Source organism: Thrips palmi, unplaced genomic scaffold (assembly GCF_012932325.1).
Source record: "Thrips palmi isolate BJ-2018 unplaced genomic scaffold, TpBJ-2018v1 HiC_scaffold_15, whole genome shotgun sequence".
Classification (NCBI taxonomy): Eukaryota; Metazoa; Arthropoda; class Insecta; order Thysanoptera; family Thripidae; genus Thrips; species Thrips palmi.
In genome coordinates, this window is record NW_023144624.1 from 9,931,443 (window position 1) to 9,958,900 (window position 27,458).

Here is a 27,458-nt window from a genome sequence, read left to right on the forward strand (position 1 = left end):
GGTAAGACTGCACTGGTCGCAACATCATTTATCAAAGATTGATATTATTTTTAAATGGAGTATAGATTCTTTTTGAATACAGTTTAATCTAATTTTAGTTTTAATCAATTGAATGAATATCAATGCAGCTTATGAGTTGTCTTCAATGAATTTCGTCAACGTTATTCCGACAGGAAGTTAGCAGAGCTTAGCGTTGTAGTACGCTTCGCGCCTCATCACGCACACTAACGCAAGTAATTTGAATTTGCACTTTGTATTTTTCTACATCGTGCATGAGGCTAGGCAAAATAGATTCGTGAAGCAAGTTCGATTAACTCTGATTCAGCCAAACAGAAACACAAAGATTGTTGTCTAATGGTCACAATTGAAAGAAAAAGAAGAAGTAGTCATGGGCCGTCATCATTTATCATTTTCACCACATTCTACTGAGAAACAACATGCCAGTGTAAATAACGGTTTTAGAAAGAAAAAAAAAATTTAAGAGGAAGCAAAGGCAACAAAGAGAACAATAACATTTTTTTTTCATCAATTCTGGTTTAATGGAATTGTATGGTAACAAAAAAAGAAAAAAGTGCCAGGTGGCGGTTCATGAGGGTATGATTCAATATAATGACACTTGGCATGTTCCAACTACTTCCTTGCACTGGAGCAACACGGCATCTCAACCTACATGATTTGTTACAAATCATCAACTCACCACAATTTGAAACATTAACATAATTAAAAAACTATCATTATATGAAACAAACTAAAATAATAAATATTTTACAAAAAGATTATTCAGCACATCTCTACTGTAATGTGAACTACTTGGGTAAAAGTGGTATGAAAACAAGGATAAATGGTAAATTAGTCATCTGCCACGAATTTTGTGAATTACAATACATCATTTGTAATACATTGCAATACAATACGATTGTAATTCCAAAAAAAGAAATATTTCCCTCTTATGATAAGAAAGTCATATCTCTCATGTGCAAATTACCATTTTTACCCTACCACAATCTAGAAACGTTGAAACACAATCTTTCCACTCCCCGTACAGAGGAGACATAAAGAACAAATTAATCTTTTTTAAAGATGGAAACAATTTCAAGACATCCGAGCTAAAGAACTGTGAAGTTTTTCCGGCGTAGTTCTTTCCGATGAAAACAATGCCGTAACAACCCCTTACCTATGCTGCGCAGGTGACAGAAACTCAAGCCGTGTTGCTGTGTAATATGTGCTGTGTACTCTGACACCACTCTCAGAGTCTTTTCAGAAGTCCAAATTTGTACCCGCGCAGCACTCTCACCCCCTGGACCCATTTCACAGGCCTTGTAGCCTATCACACCTAGTTATTTCTTCTTCTGTGCCTTCTCTGCAGCCTTTGTGACCTTACCAGAAGTAGCCTCCTTAAATGTCACTTGCTGAAAAAAAAATGGGGAAAAAAGATATAATGTTAAAAATGATTTATCTTCAGTGTGATACATTAAGACTTGTGTAAAATAAATCTTCAAAGTTCAATGAGAATTATTATGAAAAAAATCTTGTTTTACCTTGATCACACCGACAGCAACAGTTTGCCGCATGTCTCGTACAGCAAAGCGTCCAAGTGGAGGGAATTCTTGGAAGGATTCAACACACATGGGTTTGGATGGGATGAGTACAATAATAGCAGCATCTCCAGATTTGATTGCCTTAGGATTTTCCTCAGTGGTTTTGCCTGTATGGAAAATAAGAAGCAAATAAGAAGTGTGGTCTGCCTATTTTTCACATGTGGCATTAGTTAATTTTTAAAATATTTATTCTACTTACCAGTACGGCGGTCACACTTCTCCTTAATCTCAGCAAATTTACAGGCAATGTGAGCAGTGTGGCAGTCCAGCACAGGGGTATAGCCGTTGGAGATCTGCCCAGGATGGTTCAGGACAATGACCTGGGCAGTGAAGTCAGCGGCTCCTCTTGGTGGGGCATTTTTGGAGTCGCCCGCAACATAGCCACGACGAAGCTCCTTGACTGACACGTTCTTGATGTTGAATCCCACATTGTCACCGGGAACAGCCTCAGTGAGAGCCTCGTGATGCATCTCAACTGATTTGACTTCAGTGGTGATGTTGGCTGGAGCAAAAGTGACAACTGTGCCTGGTTTCAAAACACCAGTTTCCACTCGTCCAACGGGCACAGTACCAATGCCACCAATCTTGTACACATCCTGAAAAAAAACAAACAAATTAATGACTAAGAATATTTTTAATTTTATCATAAACTTTCAGAAAATAAAATGTCAAGCGTACCTGAAGGGGCAGTCGAAGGGGCTTGTCAGTGGGTCGGCTAGGAGGCAGGATAGCATCTAAAGCCTCAATCAGACATTTTCCCTCAGCTTTGCCTTCCTTGCGCTCAACAGCCCACCCCTTGAACCAGGGCATCTTCTCGGATGGCTCCAGCATGTTGTCTCCGTGCCAGCCAGAAATGGGTACAAAGGCAACAGCAGCAGGGTTGTAACCAATCTTCTTAATGTATGATGACACTTCCTTCTTAATTTCCTCAAAGCGAGGCTGGAAAATTATTAAATTTTGTTATTATACACTGCGATAATTTCAAAAGAAGAAAGCAAGACTTTGCAGTGTACTCACCTCACTGAAGGGTGGCTCAGTTGAGTCCATTTTGTTGACACCCACAATGAGCTGCTTCACACCCAAGGTGAAGGCGAGCAGGGCGTGCTCACGCGTCTGTCCGTTCTTCGAGATGCCCGCCTCGAATTCTCCGGTACCGGCAGCCACAATGAGCACGGCGCAGTCGGCCTGGCAGGGGCAAGCAGAGACCAATGAACAAGGGGCAAGCCGGGCAAGCAGCGCGAGGCCGCGAGGCAGAGACAACCGACTCAGGGACTCGCTGTCCAGCTCCAGCTTCCAATCCGATTGGGTCGGACAGAGGGAAGGCGCTTACCTGGGATGTACCGGTGATCATGTTCTTGATGAAATCCCTGTGCCCAGGGGCATCAATGATGGTGACGTAATACTTGGCGGTCTCGAACTTCCACAGAGCAATGTCGATGGTGATACCACGTTCACGCTCGGCCTTGAGCTTGTCCAGCACCCAGGCGTACTTGAAGGAGCCCTTGCCCATCTCCTGAGCCTCCTTCTCGAACTTCTCGATGGTACGCTTGTCGATACCACCGCACTTGTAGATCAAGTGCCCGGTGGTGGTGGACTTGCCGGAGTCGACATGGCCGATGACGACGATGTTAATGTGAACCTTCTCCTTACCCATGGTGGAGGTTGGTCAAAGACGTTGAACAACCGGGCGAGATATCTGAGGGAAGAAAAAGAAACAGTGTTATTCCAGGTCTGCGTTCAAGGACGTTTCCGCGCGAAGGGAATGCCACGGAACCGGCGGAGCGTGGCGGAGCGCCACCCAACTGACAGCGGTGTACGAAGGGTTGCCTACCCGCCCGGGAGTCTGGGTCAGCGACCCGGCGCTGGGGCAGCCGGCGCCGCGCCGGCCAGTGCGGCGACTAGCGACGCGTTCGGAAATAGATTTCGTCTCTAGCCCACGTGCAGGAAGACACGCGGAGCGCGAGGGAGACTGGGGCTTCTAGAACGCAGCCCACAGCCTAAGGCTTGTCTCCATGATGGCAGCGCGGGTGGCCGCCGTGGCCGCGAGCCAAAGGAGCAGGACGACCCAGGCCATAAAGAAGTTCACGAGCACCGAGTTGCCCCTCTGCGGACTTTATATCGGTTATTACCGAAGAAAATCCGAGCTTTACTATTGTTTTACTGCTCTAAAATTGGTGGCAGAAATTAGGGAGAAACCTTCCGTCCCGTCGGACTGCACGAAAGGGCCGGTTCGCGTCTGGCCTCGTCGTAGCTCGTTGGCGGACAGGAAAGCACCAGAAGTTGAGCCCGAAGAACGAAGTCACGGGTATTTCACATTCGAACAGTGCCGTGATGCAGAGACGCCGCCACGTGGCGTGACGTCACTGACGTGCCGCGTCACGGAGCGCCACGTCACGCCGCGGCGTCGCGGCGGTCACGGGGGGTTGTGGGACTGCGGGCGGGGCGCCGGGCCGGGGGTAGCCGGGGGGTTGGCCGCGAGCCCTGACTCTCGCCGTCTCTCTCGCTCCCCCGCAGCGCGCGTGCCAGCCGCGGCGTGCCCACGGGGCAGACAAAGACAGCGCGATCGAGGGGCCGCTAACCTCAATTCCTAGCATCCGCGGGGCCCCGCGAGACGCGAGGGAGGCAGGTGCTGGAGCAGCGACCGCGGAGCGTTGCGGAGCGTCGCGTATCCCCGCGGAGTATAGGCCGGTCCAACAAAACGCCGCGGAACAACGCTCAAGGTCACCGGCGTCGTAGGCTGGGACGGCTGGGCCCCGTGGCCGGGCCTCAGGCCGGGCCGGACCAAGGCCGCGCTGTCCCGGACAGCCTGCCCCGCGCAACGACCCACCCTAAGCTCGCACAAGGGCGGCACTACACTACCCTAAGGGCGGAAGGGGGCCGCGGCCCGAGCGGCCTGAGGCCCTCCACCGCCGCATTGATCCGGGCGGCCATTGGACCAGGCCGTGCGCCCGTGCGGGGGGTGGCCCTGTTCGCCCTGCTCGGCCTGCTCGGCCAACCGGCCTCAACGCGGACAACACCGTCAAAACGAAGAGTGCACCACACCGCAAACCGGGCCTCCAGCGGGTCAAGCACCCGTTGAACGCCTTCGAACGGTACCAGGGAGTCGGCCTAACCGGCCTGCCCGCCCGGCCTGCAGCGCCACGCGGCAGGCGGCCGCTGGCCCCGACACGTCAGGCCCAGGCCAGAGACCCAGGGTATCCCCATCGCCCGGATTACTATTTCGCACTAGGTCTCCGCGGTTCCTGGAACGGGGGCCTGTGACTCGGCCTACGGGACTCGAGGAATCCAGAGCGCTGGGCTCGCGGCTCGAACGTGGCATAGGCCTCGCCGTCACGCCCGGCCCGGCCGGACCGCGAGCGCCCTGACTCGCCGACGAGCGAAAAGTCGTAAAACGATGGTCGTTTGGCGAAAACGGCCGCAAATATCACCACCACAGATTGCCTACGGGCCGCGGATCGGCCTGGAACGGTACCTGCGGGCCGATGGCGAGGTTGGACCGGGTGGCGAACGGATTTCTTGAAGCTCGCTGCAAGCGCACTCACCTCCTGGCTGAGGCCTGGCTGAAAGAGACCGACGCCGAGGGCCGAGGGCTGGGGCGGCTGGGGCTGGGGCGTCGCATGCGCAAAGCGAGCAAAGCGTCGCACGGCGCCGGGCTGCGTTCGAAGGCGCCGCCCGGGGGGCTCGGCGTCCCGCTCCAGCGCACGGCGCCGCGACCAGCGCAACGAGGACGCCGCGCCGCGGGCAGCCGCCCCCCGAACGCCCCCCGGGCGGCGCTGCGCGGCGCTGCCGACGCCGGTGGAGCTGGCGGCGCCCCTAGCCGACGTCGCCACGGCCAGCAAGGCCTTCTTTGCCGGCCATAGAGATGTCGAGAGGCTGCATCTCGCCGCGCCCCATGCACCCGTCGTCTTCATTTCCCCGTAAAATGCCCGCCGTGGCGGATCCGCGGGGTTCCGTTTTTCGCGACCGCGACGAGGGGTAGTTGTCGGAATCGGGACAGCCGGGACAGCCATTCAGCGACCAGGAATAGGCCCCTCGATTGCGCGTGCGCCGCCCGCGCCGCGTTCGAATGCGGTGCTGCTGCACTGCGCGGTGGCGCGGCCGGCACCTGCGGCATTGTCGCGAGGGCGGAGGCAGGCGGAGGCCGCGGCCGCCGTGACGGGCGCGGCGCCGTCCCGCGTTTCGAGTTTACGAGCGGCCGGTAACGGCGGCAGCATAAACGGGCAAAACGGATCGGCTTTTAGTGGCAGGTGAAAGGCAGTGACAGGTTGGACGCCACCCTCGTCTTGCTGCTGTTGGTTGTGTCTTTCGTCGCCCCAACCTCGACGACCCAACAACCTCATGCCCTCATGCTTCATGGGCCCGTGCAGGGCATGCCTTGCCTTCCCGCGGCTTTCCGGTGTGTTGCTGTCAAAGGAACAACCTTGCTATAATAGCACTAGCAGCGACGGCGCGGTGCTTTGCGGTGGCAGCGTTACAGGGCGAAAGGCTTGGCGAGGTTGGCAGGGCCGAAAGCATTGTTCAGTTGAGCACGGGCTTGGGCGGCCTGGCCAAGGCCCTGGCTGCCCTGGCGGTGGCTGGCACTGCGCGCACTGCGACGGCGCGGGGGCCGCGTCCGAGAGGGGTGGCTCGACGCGAGGGTGGCGGCTTGGCAAACGCCGCCAGCGCCACCCCCGGCCGCGCTCGCGCCTCGCACGCAGCCCGCGAGGCACCGCGAGGACCGCGAGGACCGCGAGGACCGCGAGGCCGGCCCGCGCATGCGCAATGCGCCGCGGTGCGCCGCGATGGGCTGCCAGGACCTAGTCGTAAATCCTAAAACCTCAAAACAATCCCGCTGTGTCGCTACATCGTCGCTTTCGCTGCGATTTCATCACGCGGTGCATCGAAAGACCGAAACCGGCAAAGGCGGTGTTCACGGCCACTTCGACGCCGCGGCTGTTTGAGAGTGCTGCGCTCGCCTCGGCCAAGGGGTCATGCTCGCCCTCCCCGCGGCGTCGCGGCGTACAGCACCGCAGTGAACGTTTGTTCGCAGTCAAAAATAAATGCGACCGTCCCGAGACGCCGCGCGCCGTCGCCGGTGTCGCGACGGTGGTGCCGTCTCTGTCGCACTCGCAAGGGGGCGTCCCGACGCCGAGCTGAAAAATGAGGGGGGCCGGGGCTAGGCCGGGGCACGCGGGGGGACACGTGTTGGCGCACACCATGTTTACCATGTGCGCGGTGGGCGCTGCGATCCACGCGAGGGCCGCCGTTTTGGTGTGCATTCTTTGGGGTCTGGATTTTTGGCGAAAGTCGTCTTTGGTTTCCCCATCGGCCTTGCCCTTATAAGGGCCTTGCCCGCGCAAGGAAAAGGCCGTCCGGTTGTCCCGGACTAATCGCGGACTAATCCGGACAATTCTTTGGAAGAAAGGGAAAGGGCTCCGGTGTCTGCGCACACCTCCAGGGAGGACACTGTTAAAATGGGCTTTCGCCCATCACGTGAGACAGCGTGGCAAAATTTCCCTTGGGCGGGGCAGCGGGGAACGACCCACGGACCCACGGCCAGGATCCACGTCCTTTGGATCATCCGGCAAATGACGGTACAGTCAGATCCGAAGCCGGCCACCACAAATGGAGCCGCCTCGGCAGCGCGACGCACACTGGGCCAGAAGACCGGTGGAGGCGGCCAAAATTCCAGACGCTTTTGAGCTCCAGAGTCGCTAAATGGGACTCAAACCGAACGTGTGACCCCAACAGTAGATTCCTCGTTCGGAGAGTAATCCATTAGTGGGGTCATTAAGGCCGCCGGCGCCGCCGGTCCTCTGGCTCTGGCCCACTACGCTACGTCCTCCACCCCACGATAGATGGCGGTGGCGTCGGCGCAGCGGCGCGCGAGTTGCCCCAGCTGCTTGCCGCACCCCCCGCCAGGTGGCGTCCCCGTCGAAGGGGGGTCACTTGGGGGAGGCTCCACTAGGCTCCACGCCGCTCGTCTCCGTCGCACGCGCGCCTCGACGCCCAGCCAGACAAGGACGCCCTCCCAAACAAGGGGCTGTTTTCGAACGGTGGCGGGGTGGGGCGGGGCGCAGGCAGAGCAGTGCGGCGTACACCTCGGTCCTGCACGGTGCACGGTGCGCTGCTGCCTGGCGCCTGGTCTCCGCCCAGCCCGCGACCCGCGCCCTCCGCCGACGATAACAAGAACAGCTGATAAAGGCCAGCTTTGGCCTCCGCGGCGCCCCCGAGACCCCCGGCACGCCTGCAGCTGCGACCCCGCAGCCTTCACCTTGACCAGCACAGCCTGCACAGCCTGCATCTCGGCCGGCGTAGAGGGCCACGGCGGAGCCGGAAGGACCACAAGGACGCCGTGATGTAAGCCCTTCGCCGTCCCTTTGGGGCCCTTCGGGGCCCCAGAGCCCTTTAGGAGTGCACGGCCGCACCGCAGGGCCCGAACAAGTGCCGCAGCCGGCCGGGGTTGTTATGATCGGCGACCTGAGGGCCGCCAGCACGCCGCCAGGCTGAGTGAAAGGCGGAAATGGATGAGTCCTGCGGGGCCTGCACTGCGAGGCCGGGCTACAATACGTATGCGGCAGCGGTCAAATAGTAGTCTGCGTAGAGGCATAGGGGCGCGTCGGCCGGCCACATGAATACACGCCACTGCTAGTGCAGTGTTCAGGAAGGGGAGGACGGATAGACACAGAGTTGCGGCGTGACGCTGCAGCACGCGTGTACTCGTGGTTTGCCCCGGCCTATGGCCCCGGCCCCCGCGCCACGGCCGATACTAGTATGTGACCGAGGTACAGAAGCGGGTGACGTCCATCCTCCCCTGCCTCACGCCTCGTGGGGCACACCCGCCGGATAGAACCATTCCACACTTTTCGGCAAAGTGTGCGAAGCAAGCGGGGCTTCAAGAAACTTCTTTATTCGTAGCCGAGTTTTCAATACTTTCAATCGGCAGAAACTTTGCAGGGGATGGGCGAGTTTGTCGCCCCAGGCTGGACGGGCACTGCCCTGGCCGAACGAGAGCGAGAGGCATGGGACAGGAGTAGGCAGGAGGCCTTTCTTCCAGTGAGGCTCTGAGCCTGCCCACGAGTGGTGTGCCGAGCGCCCGACAGGCAGGCACCCCATCGTACTTCCAGTTCCAAAGCCTCGGGCATCCTCGCAGTCAGGCAACCCATCTGGCTCGGCAGGCACGTCCTCTGTCTCTCTCGCACTGTGGGGCGTCCCATATAGGTCCGAGAGGGACAGAGAGCGACAACAGTCCGCAGTGCTTCTGAAATGCGTGCCGGATGACGGATGACGTCGGCGGGCCCGGAGGCTCGGATCACTGGGACGTTTGGTCGATACGCTTCGGGCGCGCGGCCGCGCCTGCACGGCCTGAACGTCGTTGTGGTGAAGGTACAGCCTCCAGCCAAGAAAGAAGTAAACCTGACAAGGTGACTCGCAGCCTTGCTGGCTGAGGGTCGCGCCCGCGCCTGCACGGCCTGAACGTCGTTGTGGTGAAGGTACAGCCTCCAGCCAAGAAAGAAGTAAACCTGACAAGGTGACTCGCAGCCTTGCTGGCTGAGGGTCGCGCCCGCGCCCGTTGTGACGAGGAAGGCAACCAACACCGGCAGTGTTTTCGTGCCGGGCTTGGCAGGGCTTGCCCTCTCGCCCGGCCGCCGTCGGCGCCGTCCCTGGGGCTGATGGCTTTGTTTGGCTACGCCCCCGCCACGCCTCCCCCTGTGGAAGCGACGATTCAACGAAGGACCTTCCGTTCCGAGGCCGCCGCCCTCCAGGGCGCCCTTTTTCTGCTGGCAGCGCTCCCGTCGCTCTGCTCTCTCTCGCACTCGCGGCGCGCCCCGTCGCCCGAAGGGGTGCGAGAGAGGCAGAGACTGTTCGCAACCAGCCGCGGGGTGGCATTCCATGGGGCGGGCCGGCCGGCCTCACCTGGACGGCGCACTTGGTGGAGCGGCGCAGCGCTCCATTATGAATAGCGGCGGGCAGGCAAGCGTGCGCGTGGCAGATCGTTATAGAGGGCTGGCAGCACGGGGCAGCACGCAGCACAGGGGGCGTCTAGCCTCCAGCCCGTCTAGCCAAGCAGCAAGCCGAGGGGGAGGTCGACGACCGCGGCGTGTTGCCCCCTGATTGCCCCCGCGGCCCCCGAGGCGCCGTCCAGGGGAGGGGACGGCCCGCAACGCCCTTTGCGTACATCGCACACACGCACAGTGTCGGGGAACGACGGGAAATGGAAACGCTGATTGGCTGCCCCCACCAATCCGCACGCGAGAGGCTTCTCCCTGCCTTTTGAATTCGAATGCACGCCGCGGCGACCCCTGGAACGGCGGGGGCGCCACGCAGGGGGCGGGACTAGGGGGCGCGGACAAAGTAATCACCCACCAAGCCCTTCCGGTATGAAAAGTAACGCGCGCAGGCAGTCCCTTTGTTATAACCACTTCCCTCTTTCCCTCATCCCCCTGTAGGGTGGGCTGGCGAGGGGCCCTATGAGGTCGTACACGCCCAACCATTTCGAACAGACTGCCTCTCCCTGTGCGGGGGACGCAATGCATAGGAAGGTAGGCACGCGGAGGCCCTGTCGAGGTGTGGCTGTGGTGGCAGCTGGGTAGGCAGGGCACAGCGCAAACTCCGGCACTATGAATTCATCACAGCGCCGGAGTTTGCATACGCCCCCCGGGCACACGGTGCAGCAGCCCCCTCCCTCCTCTCCCAGTGTCCTGACATGGTTCCCTTGTATGCTTTGTCCCGCACCGGGCGAAACTCAAACAACGGCAAACGGTACACTAACTCGTTCTTTTTTTTCCGCCCTCCTTTTTCACTGACATTGCCGCGCCGCGCGTTCCCTCCGGACACAGCGCGAGTCCCGCCAAAAAAATTGTTTCTCGCGGTTCCGTTGGTGGAAAGCGGAGAGCGCTTTTTCATGGAGGTCGCCGCTTCGCCGCTGCCCCATAATTTTGGGGGTCGTTTGGGGCTTTTCCCGGCGTCACTCGCCATCACGGGCAGTCGCCAGCGCACGCACCTGGCTGACTAGACAGAGACAGTCGGCCAGTGGAGTGGCGAGGCCGCGAGGCGAGGTGACCTTGAAACAGCGCCCCGGCCGCGCCGGTCCCTCATGGGGGCCTGCCGCGGGCCGGGGCGCGAACCGCAGTGGCCAGCGGAAACAATTTCCATCTCCAGCAGAAAGCGCTTTTTGCTTCGTTCTCGTTTTGTTTTGGAAGGCCGGCGCTTCGCTGTCTGGCCGTGACGGCGCCGCTTAATGAGACTGCAGCGCGCCACCATGTCCCACCATGTCCCGCCACGGCTGACCCGACAACTTCCTTCTTGGGCGTCGCGGCGTCGCGGCGTCGCAATGGGCGCTCATCAGAAAGTTGGGCGTTCGCGCTGTCGCGCTCGCCGCTTCGCCTCATTCCGCCGAAATGTCACCAAGGAATGCACCAGCGCGCCGCGCAAGGCGCCGCACCTCCCCGCGCCTCCACTGCAGCAGTGCTGAGGGGTGAAGGGTGAAGCACGCGGCCGCCGCGGTCTTTTGCAGCAACGTTCTCGCACTGGAATATTCCAGGACATCGCTGAGTGCCCGCGTTATGTGCTAGAGGCTGCACGCGGCTACCAACCCTATCCCTGCCGCAGCGCTGGGCCACGCTGGGCCGCTGGGCTGTCCGGTTGGCTGCACGGCAGCTACCGCAGTCCGCTGGCCCGCGGCGGGGCGGGACGGGGCGCCCGCGCAAAAACGGGTACAACGAGCCCGGGCCCAGGGCCCCGCTCTTCGGCTCGTGGGGTGCGGGCGCGCGGTGCTCGCTCGCCCGTCTCTCGCTGCTCGTATTAGCATTATTGGATAGAGGAGGCCGGGCGAGGCGAGGCGAGGCGCTCAGGCTTCGCGGCGAAGCGCTTCGCGACCAGGATGGCAAGCAAGGCCAGGCCAGATGACATTGAAGCGATAAGGCTGAGGGCTCCAAGGGCTCGACCTCGTCGGGGTCGCCATGCCGTCTAGTCTTGATGCGCTCTCCGGCAACGCTTCCATCGTTTGCCTGGAAGAAATGGGCTGTCGTCACGACACGCCATCCGCCCGGCCCGTACTTTTCGCCTTTTCTATCCATCTGCACCTGTTGCGGGCCGTCGTCGGGCACGTCATGCATGCCACCATTCCGAATTAGCAAAGTGCCGTCCTTGTCCTCGGCGTCGACGCGGCGTCGACGGGGAGGCACGGCACGCACGCCGAGCGGGCCAGAGGGCCAACTGGCTAACTTTGTGATGATATGAATGGCATGAATGGCGTAGGCAGAGAGGAAGAATACCCCCTGGGAGGCAGTTGCACCTTCCAACAGCTGGCCTCGCAGTGCTCGCCGTCTCCACGGCAACGCCACCACGGCCCACCCCCGCGCGGTGCCGCCCGTCCCACCCCCGCCCCGCAGCCAGCACGTGTAGGCCCACGTGCACGCGGTGCACGCCCACCCCGTCGCCATGGCGGCACGTGGAGAGCAGCGCGGCGGGGCCTAACCTGCGCGTTTTTGTGCCGACAGGGTGGGCTAGCTGCTGGAAGCCCTGCTCCGCCGCCCCGCCATGAAGGCCGTGCTGCACAAGAACGCCGCCGCGGCGCCGGCCTCGCCCCTCGGACACCCCGGCAGCCCCAGCGGCCCCAGCGGCAGCCCCATGCACGCCGCGGGGCCCCTGGGGGCGGGGGCGCCGGCCGTGGAGGAGGAGGAGGTCAGCGACTACACGGACGCCGACGAGTCCATCTCTGCGCCCACCGAGTTCCTCGCGGAGGTAAGTTGAGACGGGGAGCTGCCGTTTCTTCTTGTTGGGCCGTACGTGAGTGAGCTTCGCTGCTTCGCTCGAACTGCAGTTGCTGGCTCGCATCCGCATCTCGATCACGTCTCGCATCTTCGCTCCTCCCTCCCTTTCTTCCTTTCACCATTTTTACGGCTGCGTCTCGGCGAGGCCAGCAAGGCCGGCGAGGCCAGCAAAGCCGTTGTCGCCTCCACTCGCTGCCCATCACGCCGCCCCCTCCCCCTCCCCCTTTCAGCCAGCCAGAGACAGCGAAGCTCCTCAAGTCCGAGCCGCCGCCCCACTTTCAGCCAGAATTTCGCAGTGCGACCTCCTTAATCTCCTTTCCTTCCTGTTTCAGTTCCTGTCGGCCATCATGGGGAAGGACTACCCGACGGCGCTCAAGTACTGCAAGCTGAGTAAGTGTCCCCTCGGCGTGGCGGTGCAGGGCGGGGCGCGCGGCCACAGGGCGGAAAAGTGTCCCTGATTGGCGACGTGGCGGGGCGGGGGCGGGGGCGGGGGCTGCTGTCCCCTGCCTCGCCCCGCAGCGCCCGGCCAGCCCTGGGGACGTGCGTCGCCTTTCAAACGGCCGGCCCGGGCCAATATCGCCAGCTTTACATGCAACAGTCTGTGGGCGTGGCGTGGCGTGGCGTGGCCAAAGCGCCGTGCGGGTAGGCACCCGCAGGCCGTGGGTGTGCTGCTCGACGGCGGTTGCCTACCCGCACGGCGCTTCAAGCCCGGAGCCCGGAGCCCAGGCCCCGCGCGGCACTGCGCGGCCCCAGCTGTGTCTCCCTCCCAGGGCGGAAGTAGCGGAAGCAGCGGGCGGTGGGGCGGGACGACGCGGGATGCCCCAGTTCCATGCGAGACTTCCTGACCCCGGCCCGGCCCGGCCGAGCCGCAACCCACATGGCACATGGCAATGGCACATCGGCGCATATTTCTCCGCTTGAATCTATTTATGGCGCTGCGATGCCCCGGGGCCTGCGGGCCGGGGCCGTCCGGGGACTCTGGGCCTGGAGTAATGGAACGAAAGCCGGGGGGAGCGACAGCGGATAACCCCATTAACTGCGCCAAATGCCCGCCATACGGGCAGCGAGGCAGCGAGGCAGCGCCACCTCGGCCACCAGCCAACGCCGGCCCGGCCGCCCGGCCGTCCGGCTGGAGTCTGGAGTCCGACTGGCTGGACTGGCCGACGGCGGATGGATCGACGGGTGGCTCTGGCTGGACTCCAGGGCAAACGGCGGGCAGCCCTTCCTGCACCTCCAGTCTCTCCCTCTGGCTCTGTCTGGCTCGGCCGCTTTGTGGCGGGGCCGTTTCATTTTGCAGTGTCTGCCCGACAGCCCGTCGCGCTGATTCGCTGATTCGACAGCGGTTGGCGGGGCGCTGGGAGAGTGGCGGCCTCCGCATGCATGGCATGCATGGCCCGGGCAATCAATGCAAATGGAGGATGGGGCCAGTCCCTCCAAAGCCGCGCTGTCAGTGCTGGCGTGGCTGGTCCACGCAGGCAGTGGCGTGCGCAGGGGGGGGGGGGGTGTCATGACCCCCCCCCTTTGGCCACTAGACAGCCGCCTGGAAGGTAGGCAAATTGCGGTACTTTCCCCATGTAAGTAGGCAAAAAGCATGGCCCGACCCCCCCCTTTCAAAATTTCTGCGCACGCCACTGCACGCAGGCTGCACGGCAGCGCCTCGTTGTTGACCCTGCCTGACCTCGAGTCCTGAGTGGCAGGCGGTGGCAGCCACGCAGTTCCCCCAGGGAAATACGGTGTGCTGGCCGCGAGTGTGCGCAGAGATTCGCCCAGAGAAGCAGGGCCGCGAAACGCAGCACGGTCTCGGCCACGCGCGGCCGCCACCAGCGCCATTTCGGACAAGCGTTTTGTCGCTCCGTCTCTCTCGCACCCATACGGGACGCCCCATGAGTGCGAGAGAGAAAGAGCGCCGAAAGTGATACGCCACGACCGCGGCCGCGGCAGGGCCTGCTTAAGACGCCGCTGCGCCTGGCACCGCCACGCCCGGCCAAGGAGAGAGATTTATGGGAGGACCCGGTAGATCTCGCAGCGCGCGAGGCGGTGCGAGGGGGGAGGCGAACCGCAGCCCTGCGGCATTTGAACCAAGGGCGGCGGGGGCGGGCCCCGCGGGTAGTGAGTCTTCCAGGCGTCGGTCGGTGCACCGCGTGCGGGAACCAAATGGCAAACATCAGTGTGGCACCTGTTATGCAGCTGGGGGCTGCCTGGCCCACTTGTGGAGTGCATACCGTGTTGCAAAGCCCCGCCAGCCCGCCGCGGCACGTACTGCAGCCTTCAGCATCTCACGGCAGTTCGTCACGCGAAGCGCTTCGGCCAGGTTCGGCCCCTCAGCGGGCCACCACCGTCTCGTCTCGTCACGTGGCGGGGTCGTACCTGACCCGCGAGCTCGAGCTCGGCGAGGCTGCCAGTAAGAGCGGCCCACGCTTTCGGCCTCGGTTTCACGTTTCGCCTAAAGGCGGTCTTCGGTGTTCGGTCTTGGGGGTGGATACGGAGCAGCCCGGCAGTGGAGAACAAAGCGCGAAGGCTTCAAACAAGCGTCGCGGGGCCAGAGTCGCTTTCCGTGTTTCGGTCGTCCCTTTCGACTGCAAATGGAGGCAGAGTTCCGGCGCGCCTCTTGCACCGTCGCGCTGTAGACACTCCTCTCCTTGAAGGCAATCAAGACCAAAGGCCTGCAGGAGACCCGGCACAATCCTTCGCGCTCCCGAAAGAGACGGAGACAGAGACACAGAGAGGGGCACTATGCAACGGTGGCACGGCGCGGCTCACGGCTCACAGCACTCTTTGTTGCAGTCCTGCAGTACGAGCCCAACAACAGGACGGCCCGGGAGTTCTACCCGCTGATCGTCGAGAAGCTGGTGCAGAGTGAGTAGTAATCAGTGAGCGCTATTGGTAGAAAGAGAGAGAGAGGAAGGCGGCGGGGTGCAGCCGTGCGGATGGCCTGTTCCAACGAGCACGGTTCGTAACCTAATTTCGAGCAAATGCCATTTGACCTTCTCCGCGGCGTGGCGGCGTGGCAAAGAGAAATCGAGGAATGCTGCACAACGGCGGCAACGGCGCGACGAGGCGGAAAGGGCGGAGGGGGTGGGGGAGGGGAGGAGGAGGAGGAGGAGGCCTCATACCCAGAGAGCAACGCGGAGCGCCGCCGTGGGACCATCCTGCAGGATTTGGAGCAGTTATCGAGCGGTACTCGACTCGAGGCTACGGCCTAGTGCCTAGTGGGGCTGGCAGGGCCGGCAGGGCCGGCAGGGCACTGGAGGGGCGCTCCAGGGGGGCGATCTGTCGAACCGTACCGCGCGGTGCCGCCACACTGGACACTTGTTCCAGGCACGATTGACGAGGCGAGGACTGACAGCGAGGACGACAGCAGCAGCGGCGGCAGCGGCAGTCTCACGGGCAGCGGCTCCGACGACGAGGACTCCAGCAGCGACCTCAGCGAGGACGAGGACGACGGGGACGACGAGGATGACGGGCTGGAGCCGCGGCGCGGCCAGGAGCACAACGACAACTCGTCGGTGGAGTACGGCGACACGGACGGCACCACGGCGTCGTACTCGAGCCTGGAGGACGAGGAGGCCGACCCCGCCGACTCCACCGACACGACGGGCATGGCCAACGACAACGAGGACGTGGAGAACGGCAACCAGGTCAGCGATAGCCAGTCAAAGGCAGGCCGAGCGCCTGTCAAGTACCGGGCAGGCACCCGGACGACCGGCGCGTCGTGCGGGCCTGCCTACCCGCCCCTGTGGGCCTCTAGCGTGGCCCGCGGAAAGCGCCTCTGCTAATCCACCTGTCCGCCCCTTTCCCTTGCGCAGGAACACCTGCAGGTGCCGTACGTGCCGTACGACTCGCACGACGCCCAGCTGGCCAACAAAGTCAACAAGCTGACCCTGACGGCCCCCGCGACCGGGACCACCGGGACGGCGGCTCGCTGCTCAGACTCCGAGTCCCCGACGGAGCCGGTCTCCCAGCAGCTCGTCACGGAGCTCCGCGCCCGCGTGCTGCCCGCCGCCATGCTGCCCGCGCCATGGTGCCTGCGTCGCCCAAGGCGTCGCCAGCCCGCGCGGGCCTGGCTAGCCTGGCCGGCCGGCGATGAGCACGAGGCATCCGCATCAATCACTCTCGGTGCTAGTCTTTCCCAAAAATCAAATCGAGAGCAAATTTTTAAAAATGCTTTTTTGGTAATATGAATTGAAGCCAAGCGGGTTTCTGTCGAGTTTCGCATAGTTTCGAAACCTAGTCGAGAGCACACTGTTTGTGAATCGTAAAATTCAATCGAAAATTGTGATTTATTACATAATTTCACTGGCTCTAACTAATAATCCTCACTTTCTTTCCATTATATATCGACTAGTTAGCGCGATTTTCTCATTAAATAGGTTTAAAAAGTGCTAATAAATCAGCCTATAATAACAAAGGGTAAATCAGAGAAATGCTGTGATTATTGCACTCGTTCTTCAAATTTTTGACATCCAACATCATTTTAACCAGTAGAAAATGGGGTTTCACATCAGCATGATGGTTTAGTGGGAGGAGAGGGAGAATGATACAAATGCTTGCTGTGGGCAGCGTGAAATGTTTTAGACTGACGGTAGGCATATACACTTGTACGAGAATGATTATCACTGGAGTTATAGTGAACTCAGAAACTAGGTGTCCTGGTCTGTTTAGCATGAGACTTCTTTAGTGTTAGTGTTTCATTCAAATGTAGATGGTGACGTATACTACACATAAGAATCTCTCCCATAATCAGAGAGAAGGTGTATCATTGTATTTTTCTAATTAGATATAAAAGTTTGAATGTCGAACATGTGATCTGCAACTTCAGAGAACTCTTTCAGAATTATACTAATAGGAAGCAGAAATTTTTCTTCAAGATTTCTCACAAACTTAGAGAGTAGATGTAAGTTCTGCACTAGTGTAGAGGAAACTTGGGTTTTACTTTGTAAAATTATCAGGCAATTTTTACCTGCAGTCAAAAAGAGTGTTATCATGTTTGTTTTGGTTGCTTTTTTAAAAAAGTTTTCACTATTTCTACTAGTTCTGTAGTTTGTTTTGTAACATTTGTAACTGCAGATGAGATGTGCTTGAGATGTTGTGTGAAGACTGAGATGTTTGTATTAGATTGTTATCGTTAACTTTAATTTGACTGATTTACTTAGTTTCATTGGACCACTTAGGTATCACTGTAAAATACTTCTTTTGAGGATTTGATCATTGAACCTTGTATCTCATGTCTTGGCCTGAGCAGAGTTTTTTTTTGTGTCAGTTTTAATTTTTCTGGGTTTTAAAACAATGGAGGTTTTGGCCTAGCATTATCATCTGAAGCAGTTTTTATAGAATTTAATGTGCATTTCAGCACACCATATCATGTGCTTTGTAATGTCCTAGTTGAAATTTTTGTTCTAGGATCATTCTTACACAATAAATTAATTACTTCAAACTAACTAACATAGCAATTTTTGTACTTGCTTAGAATGGTAAGTAAGGGAGAAAACAAATGGATAGCCAATGTAAATGATAAACTTTGCTTTATATATTTCAATACATGAGATCTCAAAGAACATTATTGACTGGCACTATATAAACTGGACTCTATTATCACAAACATAAAATACCCTTTAGTATTTTGAAGACCTTACCAAAGCACACAAAATAACAGAGCAAAATTGTCCAATTCATAGTGCATGCCAATAATGGGTCATCCAAATAGCTCATTGCATGGATCTAACAATCATGCTTTAGCTTTGAGCGATGTGAAAGTATTGTCACAAGTACAAAATTGGACTCTTTGACAACAATACAAAGCATACAACCAGTTAAAATTAAACCAAACCACAATTTGGATAAGATTTAACAATCGGTTAGTTAAGTTCTATTACTTCAACATAGATACAAACAAGATTTATTTCCAAAGATATGCCCTGATAACAAGACGAAAATATCTAAAAATTACTGATAAAAAAAATTTACAAAATTTAAGGCTGGTTTTGATCCTACTTGTAGAACACTTTCACATTATAGCAAAGCATGAGCGTTTACCTACTTAGCTTACTAAGGAATCACAGAAAATCGGCCTACTTTACAGTAGACACAATATTAGCCCTAACAAAGATAAGATACAAATGTGAAGTTCAACATAGCTACACCTCACAAAAATCACATGCATACACCGATCATTACAAGTACACCATCCAATTAAGGCAAACACCTTGCTGGAACAACAAGGGAATGTCAATTGTGTCACAAGATAGCCACTGATGGAAACACTACTTCTAACAGACTACAGGCAAACAAGAACAAAGCCAAAGTCATCCCTGAGTAGAGCCATCAGTTAAAACTTAACACCTAATAGGAAATTGAGGGCAAGACCAATGGCTGGGAGCCGAAAGGTGCAGTATGAAGAGAATTATAAAAACGCAAATAAAAGCAAGAAGTGACTTGATAACACCCTACTTGATGGGTAAGTATCCAAGCTGTAGGTTTGCCTGATAGGCGAGCAAGTTCAAACAATCACTAAACATTACGAGAGAGAAAGATTGCGATGAATCTTAGTAAGGAAATCCAAAGCTCAAGTTGTGTGCACTCCAAATGTTCCGTTCTAACATTAGTAAGAGGACTACTACTCATGCACTCATTACACAGTTAATCCAATGTGTGTTCCACATCACCAACCTTACTGAAGTTATGTTATATTCTTAATTTCTCTAGTAATACATTTTACTTTTACAAAAATAAAAAAAAGGTAAACTCTGTGGCACATTATTAGTACCAGCACAAGACACCATCCTAACAAAAGTTAATGAAAACAAGAAAAATAATTCAGTTTTGAATTTTTAAAAATTTATGACTACATTAATTGCATTTAGATGGGATAGAGTTTAATATTGCTAGTCAGTGAGCTAAAAAGTAACTACAAAATAACAGCATAAGTATGAATGAAAATACTAGAAACTATTGGTCTCCATGAGGTTCAACATTGAAGGCAGCTCTTAAATCTCATGGCATAATGACCTCGAAAAATTGTGTCAGTCTAAGTTAAGTGGCTCGTTGGAAAACTTGGTCTCAAAAGCACCTGAGAAATACATGGACAATCAGAATATACGTACTTTTACTTATATACCTCTGGACAGATTCCAATCTTCGAGTCGCTTCAGCACAGAAATAATAGACTAATAATTGGAACATTTACATTAAACCTGTGATGCTTAGAGGCAGAATTTACTCAGCATCAGCAATTAACAGGGTGACAACACTACCAGTATGAACACAGTATCAGCCCCTTTGCTCAATAGCTTTAAACACAGTTTGTAATTTGGCATCTCTTAAATACCTTAGCTACAATACTTAAACTAAGCTGGAAACCTACCTAAATTTATAGGAAGTACCACATCTTTTCTCACTTTAAAATTACAAACAATAATTTGTAACAGCTTTTGATTATAACAGTCTTGATCCCATTCATTTTTTTCTTTAGACATTCATTTTATTTGATTTGCTCTGCTTCTAGCTGCCTTCTAATGGAGTTAACAATTTAAATTTTGGAGGAAAATAATAGTAGGAAGCATCTTTATTGTCACAAGTTTATGTATGAAGCAGGTTTAGTTTCAGACATCTTGTAAGTGAAATGCTATTTTTTATCAACAAACTATTGATTTAGGACATAGGATTGGAGCCAGCTAGAATTACTATACAGAAAAGATCTAAACACTACTTTCCCGTTTGTTGACTGGGGTAGAAGGATATGAATTTTGACAAGGAAGAAAGGAAGAAACTGACTCATTGTCCCCAGTACCAGTTACTCCTATATTTTTTAAAAGTGGAAGAGCATCAGGCACAATACTTCTAGCACCGCTAGCACTAGCTGGAGGTGATATAGAACTAATACCCTCTGAACACGTCTGCCGATGAGTACTCCAAGGTCCACAAAGTGAATCACCAGAGCATTCACTAGTAGCCAGACTTTCAGTGCCACATTGGTAGTTTCCAGAGTCGGCTGACATTTGACAAATAGGCCCCTTATGACTTCCTAAATTAATGCTATTTGTTCGTTCAGCAGCTAATTGTTCTTGGCAGTTTATGGGGACATTCTCATTAGGTGTAACTTGTTCCTGACAAGGGGAAAGAGGCTGGCAGTCTACTTCAGAGCAATCTAAACTACCCTGGTCAACAACCCTTGAGAGTGGTGATGGTCTTCTAAGAGGTAAATCTACATCACTAGGACGATTTAAAGGTCTATTGCCAGAAAATGATTCCAAACTAACATCTTCATCTTCCGAAGAATTTGTGAGTGTATTTGAGTCTTCTAGAGGAACAGGCAAATTCCTACGCACAGCTATAGAGGCAAGATTTATATTTGTCATAGCAAACTTCAGATTGCTGCTCGCATCTTCTGCAGCAGTAGACAGATTTCCATTAATTTTGGGAGTCCTACGCAACACTCGGGGTGTGCGAGGGCTAGAGTGAAGGAGGACAGGAAAGGCAGGGCTTTCTCCAGGTCCTTGAACTAGGACCACATCCTGATTACCACTTGCTCCAAGTTTAGCTCGACCACAAATAGAGAAGTATTCCTTATTACGATCAATGTGAACACTGCTTGTGCGAGAGCTTATACTGGAAACTTCAGATAAACTTTCTGGGGTGGCTAATGGAGCTAGCCCAAACCAGTCGTCATGAATTAAATCTATTTTCTTTTGGCTCCCAGTTCCATGCCCACTGCTTGAAGGACGACTGGTTAGTCTACCTTCCACAGATGATGAATACTCCCATGGGATGCCACTGAGCGCAGCAGGTGGAGTCTGGACAGGAGGTCCAGCTGACCACTTGAAACCTCCCGTAGAGGAGGACGTTAATCTTGCTTGGCTGCCATTCGATGAGTTGATACTGCCAGTAACATGGCGAACCTCAGTACAAGGGCTTTGCAATGATGTGAAACTTGTTTCCAATAGTAGGCGGTGTGGAGGAGTTGGAGCCTTGGGGGAACCAAGATTAGTGCTGCCTGCAGTAAGGAGATGGCAACGTTCAGAATCCAAAAGTGTTCCAATCCCAGAAGTGGGGGATGTGGTAATTGTTGAAACTGTTCGTTGAGGCTTGGCGGGACCAACAGATGTTATAACCTGGAAGATACAAACACACAGTCAATATCAAGAAAAGACAATAACACTATAGATTAGGACAGATTCTCTCTTCATAGTGCAGTGGTTTGGGGTGTTAACTGATATAATTACGATAAAATTGTTAAGGTATTTAAAATATTTCCTTTTTTGAAAAGCAAAAACGTGGTCCAACATAACAATCAATGATTTGAAGATGCATACAAGATAATAAGTCTAGTTAAATTTTGTGGGTGGCAGAAAAATAATAATAAGTGCTTTTTGAAATGCACAAAAGCAATACAATTGCACAAAATAAAGAAAATAAAATTAATACTGCAGATACAGTATGAACATGATGAGAAGTACCACTAGTGGTTAGTCACTCACTACACATCTAAGTCACACTACAAAATGCTACTGAAGCAGGCTGCTAAACTGTGGCATCGACTGACATGGGAGTGAGGTTTTGCACTAAGTATTGGAATTCTCTTGTAAATGCACTGAGTAAAGCACCCACAAATACTTGGATATTTTAAGCAGACTTTCAGAACAATGTGGATGTTGGTAAAGTTTACTCAATATTTTGAAGGGTGTTATTTTACTTTACTTACCAAATAGGTAAATTCTAAGAAAGGGTCATAACTAGGCAGTGTTCCCACTTGGGCCAGCGGATAACAAATGATCTATGGCCGTGTCACCAACTGCACCAATTGATGAGTCGGTGGTAAGGTCGTCAGGGGTTGAGAGGGGATTTTCATTCGAATTACACGTAAGGTAGACTTCAAGTACCTAGCAAAAAAAAAAACAAACACACACAATGCTATTGTACAAAAATAATAGCTCACACAACAACAACAAAAAAAGAAAAAATTTAGCAAAATCAACAAATAAAACGGGGTGCCCAAGGACTCACTAATGAACCTACAGTACCATGGTTATTGATGCATTACGGTTTCAAGGAGGTCTGTCCGACCCAGAATAAGCATGCAACAATTAGTAATGACATGAAATTGATGAATGCAGAACTACAGCGGTCTAAAACCCCACATCCCTAGAACAAAAATAAAATAAAAAAAATAACATGCTTAAAGCTCTTGCTGTTTTAATAGATCACTGATCACAATTCCTGCAATACAGTTAAGTAAAGAAGAGGTGCCTACTAACAATGAGACAAATACAAGAATAAGAACCAGTACAGCAGAGGTTTATAAAGTGAGGATTTGTAGTGAACAGGGACACAAAATACAGACACCCTTAGAAACAAATCAGAACATGAGCAATGTCTGGAATATTAAAATAAACCTGTATTCAAACACAAATTAATTAATTGGAACGCTTCTCCTCAAAAGGATAATGGACTGGACATGTAACATAAAGATGAAAAACACACCAAACACCATAAATACATATAAATACATAAAAATTGTTGAGGAAGTTGTGCAAAAACTTTGATGAGGGGCTCAAATAGGGAACAGCTTGAAATGAAAGGAAAAGTGGGCACAGGTTGCTAACTCAACTCAAGCACTCCTTCACCCTACGCCATAAACTGATCCAGAACTTCTACTCATACATAAGTGAATATTTACACAAATATTATGAATTCTTCTAAAACCAAAACATCTTGTCCTTAATGATGAAAATTAACCAATCCAAGTTGCAGAAAGGAATGGCAGATAGCAGGATCAGCAGCATGTCTACTCCCAGATAATTAGGAAGCATGCTGGGAAAAACGCATCTACAGTAGCTTCAATAAATTCATTCACCAATGGATGTTGGGCGATAACAAATGCCTTGTAAGCTTAATTCCCAAATTGATGAAGTGGCAGATAAAACGAACACTCTAGAAGAAACTAAATGCACATGGCTTGCTCAAGACCAATGGCACTGGTTTTACCTGGTATCATTGCAATGTGGCACATAAGAACTTTTGTTGCTTTGAACACTATTTTGGCGGTGGTGGGGATTTGTAGCTTTCATTTGCTTCTCATGAGAAGTCATAACCTGGGAGAGACGAACAGTAAATAAAGTATCTAAGAAACAAAAGTAAAATGAAGAAAGGCCTGATACACCGGAACAAGTGAAATCAAATTTAAGGGCGTACGGGTGGCAAAAAAAATTTTTTGGCATTTGATAGTGCTGGGTGTGTTCTCTAATCCTGCCGAGCGGTTTTTCCCTGCGACGCATAGTTAAAGCGTGGCGATGCTTACAAGTTCGAAAATTTAGCGTTTTTAGCCCTTTTCGGAAAAGTATCCCGGGAGAACCAATGGAAGAAGCTCAATAAAATTTTGCACCCAGGTTAATGAAGGTTGTAGGTATGTTGCGAAGAATTTTCACGGCGATCGGGTTCAAGGGAAAGCTCCTGGAACGCCTTGAAAAAGGCCATTTTTCCAAAGTGCGCAGCGACAAAAGTGCAAGAGTGAGGAGGTTGAAAAACCTTTACCACACAGCCAGGACCTTCCTCAATTGATTGCAAAAAGTTCCGTGTCGCTAGAACAAACGGTTTATCCAGGAGGTTTTTCCGAAAGGCGGCTAGTTTTGCAGGTCCTTCAACAGAAGAGAGAGACAAGCGATGTCTTGTCTTTCTCGCGCCGAGTTGTTTCCGAAGCAGCCCCCGCTGCAGGTAGCCGGGTGAGGCCCTCGCCGGGGAACAATGCGAGCCCCAGACCCTTGCCGCCGCGCGTCGTCTGGGACCGGACTGCAGCCAGTGCGGAGCCATCTCCAACTTTTGCAAAACGGAAGGTCGAAGCTTCGGTCAAAATTGTCGCAGGACTATTTTTCAAAGTATCATTGGAACCGCGATTTTGCGAGGAGACCATTTCTGTCCGATTAGACGCTGAAAAACGGGCCGTTCAAAAAATTTCTGTTTGGGGTTGAGGGGCAATAAATCCTCCTGTCACCATCCTCGCTTCGGTGCGACGAGCCGCCGGCAGTGAATGAGGCCCTCGACACAATAGACAGGGGGCGACTACCTGGCCTAGTTCAGAGAGTCAAATTTCTAACGCGTCGCTTGACATGTTTGCAACGATGACCAATGCACGCGGGACAAAATTCTGGATCTATTCATGCAAAATTTGAATTCGAGCGATCATTTTGACGAAGCAGGACAAACTGCATTTCACACCTACACTGAAATGTGAACCGTTTCGTGACAACCATTTTGGTAGCGTTGTCAAAAATTGCCATTTTACTATGAACACGGACTTAGAAAAATTCCAGCCGATTGGCGGGACAAGCAAAACTGCTCGGCTGTTCATCGGAGCCCAGCTCCGGAGGCGAGGTGCCGTTGCCCCTCCCCGGTCGGGGGGCAATAAAAGCTTTTGTGCTAGTGTCTGCGTGGCTCTGCCTGACCTGGCTGCAGTCTGGCGACGCCTGACGGGGCCAACGCTTATTCGGAAAAGCCTTCTCGAAATGGACCGCCACCCTTACGTCCTTAAGCAAATGAATTCTTCACATAGTTTCCTCACCGCTAGGAAAAAAAAACAGAATAAAAAACTATAATTCATACATAAAATTTTCAGCTTGTAGAAAAACGGGATGAAGTGAAAACTTTCTTCAAGAACAAAAAATATTATCTATTTAAAAGAATCATGCATTCCTATGGCATGCCTGCCTACTCAGCAATCTAGACGCATGTCTTGTCTACCATTCACTTAATTTGAAGGTTTACAAAAAAGAAAATCTACACATACTCACCTGGTAACAAAAAGAAAAAAAAAAATCAGAAAGATTGAAATAAAGTTTTTTTTTAAAAAAGGAAATGAGGCATGTAAACCACCCACAAATAGATTAAGAATAGGAAATGAAAAAAGGAATTTAAAAAGAAGTGCAGTTGTATGGAGAATAGTATGGAGAATTTAATTTGGAATGTTGCCACCGTCCACTCGCAGAAACTTTTGGTGGACTTGAGGTTTAAAAGTAAGGATACAAGTCAATGTTGCATGTGAGGAATCTCTGGAAAAGAATTTTATATCCAAGTGCACACAAACTGAAGAAAAAGGGGGAGTTAAGTTTTTAGTCTTTCATGTATCTTAAAAGAAAGCTAAGCATCATTTATCCAAAATTGTGAGTCATTGTTAAAAATGGAAAAGCTAGTAAGTTTGTGTAAGTGTGGTACATGCAATATCACAAATGTGCAGTGACAAAATGTAAGATAAGATTGCCAGACAGAGAGAGAGAGAAACAAGGGAGAACGTAACTTCCCCCAAGGATGCTTTTGACAAAACATTGGAAGTAGGCAATATTAGGTGGATAAGACTACTTGAGTAAAGCTCTCTTCTGGAGTTTCAAAGCTTCATGCACATCTCGTTCAGATAGGGCCTCTCATTTGAAATTTCGAAGTTTAATTGAATTACTCTTAACATAACAAGGGCAGAATAATGAAAACTCACCTTTTTAAGGGCATTTAATACGGTATCAGGCATGTGGTCTTGAATCATGACGGGACTTATTAATACTTCATCAAAATCTGTATTGTTGGCCCACAAAGCTTGGTATACAGGCTCACGTTTGCCTAGGACTTGCCTGCAAGAAGAAAGAGAGAGGCATAAGCAGATGTTACGAGGGAATATATTCACCAGGGTATAGTGTGATTACAGAAAAACAACAATTAACAATCTACAAGATGTTCAATTTCAGTCATCTTCTTTAAGATTACTGAGTCTCTGTTTTTGGACGAAACAATTTGTCTAACATGCAGTCCTACATAGTAATCATCACACCCCTGGGTCACTTTTGTATCTATCATGTAACATCAACAACAGAAAGAAAATCTTTTAGAAAAATACAAAAAATACAGGAACAAGAGAGTGATGCAGAGAGGAACCTACATTAAACCAAATTCCAGCAGCTACTTTCACCATGCAGTTTGAACAACAAGAAACACTGCACTGACTAATATCAATTTTTCATGTAACTAGGCTAGATAGATAATAAGCAGGTGACAGATGGACACACTATGGTTGGTTGAGGACGGGGGAACTGAAGAAAAGGGCCCAATATTTATGATAGAAGAGGCACAGCAGGAGAAGACATCACGGTTATTGGAAAAATTGGTAAATAATTGTTGACTACCGGTATTTAGCATCTAAAGGAGTCAGAAAAGTACCTGGCATTCTTATGTTTCGCTCCAAGTGAGACAGATTATAGTTAATAAAGGAAATCTGTTAATGTTTTATGATAATGATGGCTGGAGATTTTATAGTGAGGTATTGGGTCTAGAGAGACAGTATGTTCAAATTCTCTTATAATGTTAGTGGATACATTTTAAGTCTCGGACTAAAGTTGACAAGATAAAAATACAAGTACTTTTGACTCCTAGGTAATGAAGACATCACACACATCAGAGCAACTTTACATTTCAACTTAAAACTGCATACTCTGATCATTCGTTTGAAGTACTTTTACATACCTCCACTTTTTTTTCTCATACTTATTCCTATAAAGGAAAAAAAAAGTTCAATTTGAGAAGTTTTTAGGAATTAATTATACCTCTTATTTGTGGTTTTACATGCGTGTAACAGGACATAAGATAATAAACCAAAAAGAAATGATTTTGGACAAACAAAGTTTTCAAATTGGATTTCCTCTTTTCACACAAATTTTTGAATATTATTGCTGAGAATCGTAAAATTTATGACCTACATCTAGTGACAATTCCCTCAGGTAAAGGTGCAAGGTGCCATTAGTTAAAAATAAATATTAATTTTCGTTAAGTCTATTCAGAAGAGCAACGAGCAATACCCAGAAAATAAAATAGATGAATAGACAACTCGTGTTTAAGTGCAAAGTGAATCATGATTTAAAAACCCAATGAAACCTAAGCTGGTGCTCTTGCCAAAGCTGTCCTCCATACTCCAGATATAACTCTAAATTATTATGCATCATCCTGAAGTTGCATGCTCAATATGGTTGCATTTGCAGTGACAGCCGAAAGAACCAGGTGACAATGTGGTTAGATCAAACAAAGTAAAAAAATCTTCAGTATTGCATTAATTTTTTTAAACATTCAATAAAATAGGCTT

The 27,458-nt window shown here is 52.2% G+C and overlaps 3 protein-coding genes across 9 annotated transcripts in view; 1 reads left to right on the forward strand and 2 right to left on the reverse strand.

Annotated features, from left to right (window-relative positions):
* Positions 1–13: 13 nt before the first annotated feature.
* Positions 14–5,243, reverse strand: LOC117641785 (elongation factor 1-alpha 2). 2 transcript variants are annotated; one of them, XM_034379414.1, is made up of 7 exons: positions 5,141–5,243; positions 2,929–3,294; positions 2,616–2,783; positions 2,277–2,537; positions 1,798–2,194; positions 1,539–1,705; positions 14–1,409 (listed from the first exon to the last, which is right to left on the reverse strand). In XM_034379414.1, the coding sequence occupies exons 2-7, from the start codon at positions 3,250–3,252 to the stop codon at positions 1,338–1,340; spliced, it is 1,389 nt and encodes a 462-aa protein (XP_034235305.1). In that variant the 5' UTR covers positions 3,253–3,294; positions 5,141–5,243; the 3' UTR covers positions 14–1,337. The 2 variants fall into 2 exon arrangements, with proteins under 2 accessions (XP_034235305.1, XP_034235303.1); XM_034379412.1 differs by having other exon boundaries at positions 5,071–5,190.
* Positions 5,244–12,182: 6,939 nt separating this feature from the next.
* LOC117641788 (acidic repeat-containing protein) lies at positions 12,183–17,790 on the forward strand. Its single transcript, XM_034379417.1, has 5 exons — positions 12,183–12,323; positions 12,685–12,742; positions 15,137–15,208; positions 15,671–15,990; positions 16,159–17,790. The coding sequence occupies exons 1-5, from the start codon at positions 12,210–12,212 to the stop codon at positions 16,531–16,533; spliced, it is 939 nt and encodes a 312-aa protein (XP_034235308.1). The 5' UTR covers positions 12,183–12,209; the 3' UTR covers positions 16,534–17,790.
* A 67-nt stretch (positions 17,791–17,857) lies between these two features.
* The window catches only part of LOC117641782 (sn1-specific diacylglycerol lipase alpha), a 32,630-nt gene continuing 23,029 nt past the window's right edge, over positions 17,858–27,458 (reverse strand). For 4 of the 6 annotated variants that reach the window (XM_034379408.1, XM_034379407.1, XM_034379409.1 and 1 more), the window contains 3 exons: positions 26,846–26,872; positions 25,827–25,959; positions 17,858–21,459 (listed from right to left, as the gene is read on the reverse strand). In XM_034379408.1, coding sequence (XP_034235299.1) covers positions 20,047–21,459; positions 25,827–25,959; positions 26,846–26,872 — 1,573 coding nt within the window. In that variant the 3' untranslated portion in view covers positions 17,858–20,046. Of the gene's footprint in view, positions 21,460–22,049; positions 22,228–23,332; positions 23,440–25,826; positions 25,960–26,845; positions 26,873–27,458 lie in introns of all 6 variants that reach the window. The other 2 variants (XR_004587501.1, XM_034379410.1) reach the window with 2 other exon arrangements.

Bases quoted from the DNA above. Each gene is read 5' to 3' on its own strand.
- LOC117641788 (XM_034379417.1), top strand. From the start codon at position 12,210: ATGCACGCCGCGGGGCCCCTGGGGGCGGGGGCGCCGGCCGTGGAGGAG. The intron at 12,324-12,684 runs GTAAGTTGAGAC...TTCCTGTTTCAG, and splicing joins CCACCGAGTTCCTCGCGGAG to TTCCTGTCGGCCATCATGGG. The intron at 15,991-16,158 runs GTCAGCGATAGC...TCCCTTGCGCAG, and splicing joins ACGTGGAGAACGGCAACCAG to GAACACCTGCAGGTGCCGTA.
- LOC117641785 (XM_034379414.1), bottom strand. From the start codon at position 3,252: ATGGGTAAGGAGAAGGTTCACATTAACATCGTCGTCATCGGCCATGTC. The intron at 2,784-2,928 runs GTAAGCGCCTTC...TGCCCCTGCCAG, and splicing joins TGATCACCGGTACATCCCAG to GCCGACTGCGCCGTGCTCAT. The intron at 2,195-2,276 runs GTACGCTTGACA...GTTTTTTTTCAG, and splicing joins CCCTTCGACTGCCCCTTCAG to GATGTGTACAAGATTGGTGG.